Source organism: Oryza glaberrima, chromosome 10 (assembly GCF_000147395.1).
Source record: "Oryza glaberrima chromosome 10, OglaRS2, whole genome shotgun sequence".
In the NCBI taxonomy this organism is placed as follows: domain Eukaryota; kingdom Viridiplantae; phylum Streptophyta; class Magnoliopsida; order Poales; family Poaceae; genus Oryza; species Oryza glaberrima.
The window spans coordinates 19327196-19335999 of NC_068335.1; the positions used below are offsets into that span (position 1 = coordinate 19327196).

The 8804-nt window shown below is 48.9% G+C and overlaps 1 protein-coding gene across 3 annotated transcripts; it reads right to left on the reverse strand.

The window, feature by feature from the left end:
* Positions 1 to 1115: 1115 nt before the first annotated feature.
* On the reverse strand, positions 1116 to 6109 carry LOC127786363 (trihelix transcription factor GTL1-like). Of its 3 annotated transcripts, none has more exons than XM_052313747.1 (4): positions 5633 to 6103; positions 4952 to 5380; positions 2662 to 4228; positions 1116 to 2527 (listed from the first exon to the last, which is right to left on the reverse strand). In XM_052313747.1, exons 2-4 carry the CDS (start codon positions 5338 to 5340, stop codon positions 2150 to 2152), a joined length of 2334 nt encoding a protein of 777 aa, XP_052169707.1. In that variant the 5' UTR covers positions 5341 to 5380; positions 5633 to 6103; the 3' UTR covers positions 1116 to 2149. The 3 variants fall into 3 exon arrangements, with proteins under 3 accessions (XP_052169707.1, XP_052169709.1, XP_052169708.1); XM_052313748.1 differs by having other exon boundaries at positions 2368 to 2523; positions 5633 to 6109; XM_052313749.1 differs by lacking the exons at positions 4952 to 5380; positions 5633 to 6103 and adding an exon at positions 4345 to 4942.
* Between the last annotated feature and the right edge of the window lie 2695 nt (positions 6110 to 8804).

Genomic DNA, 8804 nt, shown 5'->3' on the forward strand with positions numbered 1-8804 from the left:
TGATTCTTTTTGGTACAATGAATTTGGATAACCCTCTATCTAAATTCGTTGTATTAGGAGGAAAAGTTATATTTTCTTTTAAGTTATTTTTTGTTTTGGGACCGAGGGAGTAGAGCTAGAGCTACGAAGGGCAGCAAGGTGAACGAGCGCGCGCCCTGCAACCTCCACGTTCTCCCATAATTTAAACAGGAGGCATCAATCCCACAGCTCCATTCTTTTTAACCTTTTATGGCAGACACAACACCCCACACTTCAACCGTTTTTATACGGATCCCCAGCCACAGCCAAGCCAGCCTGACCCCAAAACTAATTTTGTATGCTTGCCAAAGGATCAGCCACACTCACTATAGCTAGGCAACCCCCCCCCCCCCCCCCCCCCCCTGCTGGCTCTAACTCCGAGGCATCCAAGCCTAAAACTACAGTGGTAGGGTATCTCACGTACTAGGAGCACAATTTTAATTACAGGACTAGTGCTACTGGGAGTAGTATACAGTAGCATAGTGTGTATAAAAGTGTGGTTTAAGTAGCAAGAATTTGTGCAAGTGATAATTAATCAAGTGTCACTTTGTAGCACATGCTCTCTTAGCTAGCACTCGAGGTTGTCATGATAGGGCGATCTACACAAGATCCTTCTACTAGTTGATTTTGTGCTGGCAATTTAAGTTGATCAAGATCATACCGAATTTTATCTTTTGATCTACCTAAATTTTTGCAGGCATTTTTTTGATTTACATGCATGCATGCATATGACAACATACCGTGACATCTAGCTTGGATGCTACCTACTTATTTTAATGAGTTTACCTCGGTTATAATTTGATAATTACTTGCTTTAAATTTTATACCCTATATATCAAGCCTTCCTTGTGCTATACTAATCTTTGGCATGTGAGGGCTATCTCCCCATGCTTATACTAATCGTGGCATAGCAATTTATATTAATATTTGAAAGATCGAGATCGATCCTTATGGGATCTAAAACTAAAAAGTTTACAATAAATTAAGCATTGGATCCTAGAGTATAACCAGAGCTGCACATGTAATTTAAATCGTTGCATCTGCCTCTAATCCTTCTTTTCTCTAAAAATAAATAAAGTAGACAAAGAGCATCACACTTATTTAGAAAGAATGCTGGTATAAGAATAGCAAGAATTTAACATATAATATGTCGCGAGTATACACTGTAAAACTTCGGTAACAACAGTTTGGGAAAGGAAGAAAAAAAAACTCAGGTAATACATAATGGACAGTTTAGGTAATTAGAAAAAACAAAACAAAACATATAAAAGAAGGAGAGAAAAGAGAAAAAAAAAGAGAAATGGGAAAAATTCCGGCATACACCAGCACCAGCTCTCTTGCTTTTTCACTGCCACTTTACTTGATGAGCACATCTTTAATTTTTCACCTTCGATTTTTTTTTTCACCGCGCCCTTGCAACATGCCACAGTAGATCGAGCAGTAGTACACATAGCCAAACAAATTTTTACCGAGGTGTAATAATTTGTAACAACCACAACCACCGCAACATTTTGCATATATACCCTTGTCTTCCTTTTTTTTTTTAACCGCGAGAGCGAGGTGTTATTACCGCTCCTCCGTGCCGTTTTTCACTGCACCAAGTTTTAAACCCTCTCCGTGAACCCTCACGAATGGAGGGTCCTTATTAAATTTACCACAACAAATCAATAAATTACCACGCCACCAATTCCTTTTTTTTTTTTGCTTTTAACACTAGCTAAGAGGAGACGCGAGATGGGAGAGACCACTGTAATTAACACAAGAACGAATCAAGAAATGGATCGATGCTACTAGCTTTTTCTTGCTAGGAACATCCAGCGACGAACGATCGATGGGCATGCATGCAGCTTGAAATGGGCGAATTTTTCTTTCTTGGCATGGAGATGTATAGCTGCTAGCTTGCATGAGGAATCAATGGAGAAATATGCCGGAGGAGGAAGAGAATTCTTGAGGTTTTAGGTTTTTGAGCTTTTTGATGGTGTTGAGATATGGACGAGCCATGGAGGAGGCGACAGGTAGGTAGATACAAATGGTACAAGAGATGGAGGAGGAAGAAGAAGAAGAAGCCATTGACGCGCATGGAGGTATGCATGTGTAGGAATGAGAGAGAGTCACCGGATGTATGGATGGATCACTGGACCATTGCCAAGAAAGATCCGGTGGTCGTCGTTGCGGCCGCCGCCGTGGCGGGGGCGGCGGTGCCGGGCGGGTTGCCGCCGGCGGCCGCGGAGGCGGCGGCGTTCGGTCTGACGACGCTCTGCTGGTGGCGGTGCTGCGGCGGCTGCTGGTGGTGGTGCTGATGCTGGAACTGGATCTCGTACTGCATCTTGTTGCCGTCGACGTCGTCGTCGTCGTCGTCGTCGTCGTAGTCATCCTCGTCGTCCTCGTCCATGTTGTCGCTGTCCACGCCGCCGCCGCCACCGCCGCCGTCCGTTCGGTTGAAGGCGTTGTTCGCCGCCGCCGGTTGCTGCGGCCTCTGCTCCATCATCTCCTTCATAATGTCCTCTGGCTTTAAATGCGCAGCGTTACGCAATCAGCATTGGATCACCAAAAACGAACAGCAGCGTACCACATGTGTACGCGCCAATTCGCTACGGCCACACGGGAAAATGCACACGGATGGATGCACGTAGCTTAGCTTACCTTCTTCGCCGCCGCGCCGGTGAAGAACTTGTTGCCGGCGACGACGCTGCCGTTGCTCGCCTGCATTTGCATGCCCCCGGAGCCGCCTCCTCCTCCTTCGCCGTTTGTACTGCTGGTGCCGTTGCCGTTCTTGGTCGTCGTCACGGGCTGTGGCGGCGGCGGCGGTGTCTGCGAGATCGGCGCGGCGACTGTCACCGCCGGCTCCGCGTGCTCCGGCGGCGGGAGGGCCGGTGCGGCGGCGGCGGCGGAGGAGGAGGAGGAGTTGAGAGCCGCCTTGTTGCGGTAGAGGGCGTCGAGCTGGTGGAAGTAGGGGCAGGTCTTGGAGTCCTCGGGGCGCTTCTTGTTGCTCTCCTTGACCTTCTTGAAGTACTTGTTGATGTTCTCCCACTTCTCCTTGCACCTCTTGGAGCTCCGGCTGTAGCCCAGCCGCCGCATGCCGGCGGAGATCTCCTCCCACAGCGGGCCCTTCGGCCCGGCCTCCTGGTACCGGTTGTCCAGGTTGCTCCGCAGCTGGATCAGCGCGTGCACCTCCGCCTTGGGCCACCGCGACGACGACGGCTGCCCCCCGCCGCCGCCGGACCCGTCGTACCCCGCGTCGTGCGCCTCGGCGGCCGTCATGACAATGTCCATGCTGCTTTGCGTCTGCGGCGTCGCCGGCAATGGCGACTTGGTGGCCTGCGGCGATGGCTGGGATGCTGCTGCTGCTGCTGCTGGTGGCGGCAGCGGCGGAGCTGGCGCGACGGAGGTGATGGGGGTGGGGTGAGACGGCGGTGGCGGCGGCTGAGGCGGCTGGGATGGCGCCGGTGGGGGCATGACGGTGATGGCGGGGGCGGCGATGATGGGCGGCATTGGGATGGTCTGCCCGGTGATCTTCTGTATGAAGGACACGACGGCGGCGTCGCGCGACGCCGCCATGGCGCGCTCCTGCGCGAGGATCTCCTGCTCGCGGGCGAGGCGCGCCATCTCCTGCCGCCGCCACGCCTCCTCGCGGATCATCCGGTCCTGCTCCCGCTTCTCGATGGCCTCCAGAAACCGCTGCTGCATCGCCTCCTGCCGCTCCATCACCTGCTTCATCAACCCCTCGAAGAACCTCATCATCTTCCCGCTCCCTCCTCCTCCTCCGCCGCCGCCACCGCCGCCCGCGGCGGCGCCACCCTCCGACAACCTCTTCCTCTTCCCCCTCTCATCACCGCCGCCGCCGCCCATGTCCTCGGTCCCCTCGTCGTCGGAGTCCTCCTCGTCGGAATACTCCTCCGTGTTCGACGTCGAGAAGCTCATCACGTTCCCCATCACCACCGCGGGCGGCGGCTCGGCGGGGGCGCGCACCCCGCCGGACACGCCCACAGCCGTCGCCGGCGGCGGGGCCAGCGACGTCACCGGCGATGGCGCCGCCACGCCGCCGGCGGCGGTGCCGTGCAGCGCCTCGAGCTGCGTGAAGAAGCGGTACGTCTTGCCGTCGTTGCGCCCCGCGCGGCTCTCCTTGGTGCGCTTGTAATACTTGTGCACGTTCTCGAACTTCTCCTTGCACTTCTTCGCGCTCCTCCGGTAACCCTCCTCCGCCAGCTTCCTGCACCCAACCCACCACCACGCCGCCATTAACAACAACACGAAGAAGAAGAAGCTTAAGCTCGAGCTCGTCAATGGCGAGCCAAAATTTGAAGGAAATTAAGCTGTAACCCTCACAGGAAAGTTGCATGCATGGAGTAGAATTTTACTCGATTTGGGCACCCATCGGAAAAGATAAAGAAAGGAAGGTGTGTGCATACATGCAGCAATAGCTAGCTAAACTAGGATGAATCAAATCCCAAGAAGAGACTAGAGAGAATGCTGCAGGGGGGGAGTAAAAATTCCATCTTTTTTTCTTCTCCTGTGCTTGTGCAAAAGAATGCATTTTTATGGCCAATTCTGCTTGCAAAATTGGAATTGATGCCTTTCGGATCTGAAGCGTATGGGCGTGTGTTGTATTGTACCACCATCTTGATAAGAGATGGCCATGAAAAAAAATTTCTTTGGAAAGGTGAGGAAGGAGAGTGATACCCGTATTATTTTAAAATGGAAAAAAAAAGTCACTGTGCTCGTGAACGATGGTTAAGGGAAAAAAAAGTGAAAAGGAGGTGTTTATTTTAGCCGGTAATTAATTAACTGAGCCTAACCAAAAATCACACCAGGCTACTGCTTCTGGAGGCCGCCGAGATTTCATGCAGCATTTCGCCGACGAGAATTCAGCCATGGCGGCGAGATCGACGGCGGAGCAATTCTTGAGGGGGGCTCATGGCGTTGAATTTTTTACCTGGAGACCTCCTCCCAGAGCGGGCCCTTGAGGGTGGCGTCCCGGAACGCGGCGTCCATGTCCGACCGGATCTTGAGCAGCGCCAGCGTCTCCTGCCGCGGCCACCGGTTCCCCCCCGCGCCGCCGCTGGCTCCCTCCTCGCCGACCGCCGCCGCCGCCAGCGCCTCGGCGTCAAACCCACCTCCGCCTCCGCCTCCGCCGCCTACGCCGAGCTCATCGAACTGCTGCTGCGCCGGCGGCGGCCGGCTGCTGATGGGCGACGCGGCCTCCGCCATGGAGATCCGCCCCCCGCCGCCTCCTCCCGCCGGCGAGAATGGCGACATCTCCGGCGCCACCGCGCCGAACTGCTGCACCCCTCCCCCTCCTCCCCCTGGCTGCTGCTGCTGCATGCTACTACCTCCTCCTCCTCCTCCCCCACGAGTGTTACCACTGGGGAATGGAGGTGATGGAATGATCAGTACATCAGGAGAGCTAGTAGAGGTGAAAAGGATGGCAGGAGAGAGAAAACCCAAAAAAAAAAGAAGATGAGGAAGAAGAAGAAGCACAAGAAAGGGAGGAAACAAGGAAACACCAGTACAGGAAGAAGCCTGGCAAAAATAAAAATTATACTCCTGCAACAGCAAGGGAGAGAGAGAGGAGGAAGAAGAAGAGGAGGCAGAGAGGAAAAAAGAATTAAGATACCATCACTTAGCCTTGAATAAATAATAGGGTGGATGGATGAGAGAGAAACAGCCAGCAGCAGCAGCAGCAGCAGCAAGCAGGAGGAGAATATGATAGCTGTGAAGAGAGAGAAAGGAAGAAGAAGAAGAAGTGAAAGTTGAGAAATGTTGAGTAGAGTACAACAAAGAGAGGAGGAGGAGAGAGAAAGATGAAGAAAGAGAGTTTGTGTTGTTGTGGGTGCTTGCAAGAAGAGGAGATGATGATGATGAGGGAGATGATGTGGGAGATAAAACAAACAAGATGCTGCGCTGTCAGGGGAGGGAGCTTTGAGCTTTACCTCCCCTCCTAACCCCCTGCCTAATGCTAGTTAAAACCGAAAGGACAGAGAGAGAGAGAGAGAGAGAGAGGAGTGTAGGGATGGTGTAGAGAGAGAGAGAGAGAAACAAACTGGTGAAGAAGAAAGGAGGGGTAGGAAACTGTGGGATGAGAGAGAAAGGTGGAGGCTTGTAATAAAAGGGAGAGGAGCACAAATACCTCTACAAAAACTCCTCTACCTCAATCCCCATGGGGGAATATATTGGATTCTGTGATTCATGATCTACTGTACTAAGCTGGAGGAGTATTTTTCACACTGGAAATTTAGTCATAAATTATCCTCAAAATTACCCTTTTTATTTTACCTCACCCATCTCTACTCTCATCAATACCTTTTCTTTTGAGATGAAAAATATAAAATTCATCTGAGTTAGAAGCAATTGTTTGCACTGATGACCAGTAATAAACCAAGGACCATTGGAGGATCCAAGGGGCAGCAGAAAAACAATTACACCAAGATTGGTTTTACTACTTTGCAGCAGCATCAGCAACAGCCAAAAAAATCATTACAAAGGCAAAATTAAATCCCCAAAAAACCAAAAAAAAAAGTTTACATGTGGGAACAAAATTAGTTAGGAGAATTGGAGAAAAACAAAAAAATAATAATTAAAGGAGTAGTAGTAGGAGTGAGAGGAGGAGGCAGACAAGACCACATTATAACAGCTGTAATGTGGGCCCTTCCGGAGAGCGAAAGAGGTGCAGAACGTGCCCGGCGATTAACGCGGACCCCCCCCCCCCCCCCAACACCCCCCACTCCCAGACCCAACCCCACTAGGTGGCCCACACGCTTACGCCACTGACATGTGGGGCCCACATGCGCATGGGCCCACGTGTCATGTCAGCCGCGTTGGTGGTATCCGCGTGCCTTGGTTCAGGGGCAGAGGAGTATAAAAATGGCCATGCATTGGCATGTTGTGGGTTAATCCCTCCCTTTCCAGGTAATAAATGGCCATGTGGCCCTTTTTTTTAATGATTAGGCAAAAAATCTTGGTGATTAAATTAAGTTAACCACCCCAATTATTATGCCCCGGCTTAAGTTAATGTATGGGCAAGACCGGGATTGGCATTTCGTTTCACATGGGAGATTAATTTTAGAATTGGGCCCAAAAGGGAGTTGAATTTGAGCTTTGCTATGGTCACAACAGTGCATCACTTCTATATTGTTTACTGGTATTTTGTCCATTAGCCTCAACAGTTAGAAATTCAAATAAATATTGAGCCTGATGTAAATGAACAAGTAGGTACAAGAATTGGGAATTTCAAAATGGTTTTTCCATGCTCCCTTCGAAACAAGAGTTCGAGTAACGCCTGTGATCTCACTGTATATTTATTCGTGCATATGTATCTACTCTATTCGTGATAAATAGGGATGTGCATGTACAGTTAGGAAGTAAGAGTTGCCCATACTTTCAATGTGAATTTTCTTGCAAATGCATGCATCATGTAGTATATCATGCATTCATATATAATAAAATATATAGATGGTGAATGGTGTAGTACTCATTAAATAATGTGTACAAATGTAGGTATCTCTACGTCATGTCTTCAAGCGGCATTTTTGGATTTACACTATCAATCCATATCTCCATATTGCCTATAAAAAAATACTATGTCTCCATAAACCAATGTAGTAGAAATTTGACTGACAACTTCATTGAATTACCTTCCCTTAATTCACAATGTAGAAATTTACACAACTATATATAAATTTAATTCTACTATACACGTAAAACTTTGAGTTGTTTTGGTAAAAAAAAATGAGTTGTCATTGATTTCACTATTTCTTTTGTAGTAGAATTCATCATTGGTGTATCACTTCACACAACAAATAAATGAAAGAAGTTATTATGTATGTAATGGAAACCATGGGATGCTTCTCTGGTTTGACCATTGGTTCGTATGTCGGTTTGTGTATGCATACGTTTGTGACATAACTCTAGCTAGCTGTTGACAGTAAGACCAAAACTATCTTTAAGGAGAAGTTTTTGTAGCCGAACGTTTGAGCCTGATACTTCACGGTGCAATACCAACAGGGGAAGCACTTATCCTTTTTTGTGTACCTTCAATCACATTCTTCATTTTTGGCACCTTAATTCTCTATGGAAGGGGTGCAAATAAAAAAAAATCTCTATGGAAAACAAGCGCATAACTAATTAGACGTGGTACCAGCTTTACCTACCTACATGAATGCAAAATGAAACAATTTTGCGCACACATCTTACACCTTAATTATATAGATGAATACACGGTAAACATGGCAATATATATAGGGAGAGAGGAGGTTAATTTTCTGCCTTTTAGGGTGGACATGATGCTCATGCATTGCGTGTTATTTATCCTGGTACAGCATCAAGTGCGTGTAGCACTAGCACCACCACCACTAAGAGCAGGTACAATAGCAGGCTATAAACCAGCTGCAAACATATTTTAAGGAGATAAATGAGGAGAGAGAAGAGCAGCGGGCTACAGATTTATAGCCAGCTGTAGCACGGACTCCAAGACACGGTGTGTGTATGACAGGTGGGACCAGGTATTAATAGTGTAGTATGTAAGTATTTTATGAATAAACTATTAGATTGGCTATAGATGAATTAGAGCCAGCAGTTGGCTATACTATTAAATTTGCTCTAAGGCTAAGAAAAACGCTGAAGTTTAGGGTGAGAGAAAGAGGAATCTTCCCCTCCAGGTGGCACACGATCCCACCTGCATCACACCCCATCATCTGCCGGGAGCCGGAGGAAGGATAATGATTGATGATGCCTTGAGGGATGTAAAAGCACAATCCATCCATCCCCAAATCACCCCCTTTAATTAACTA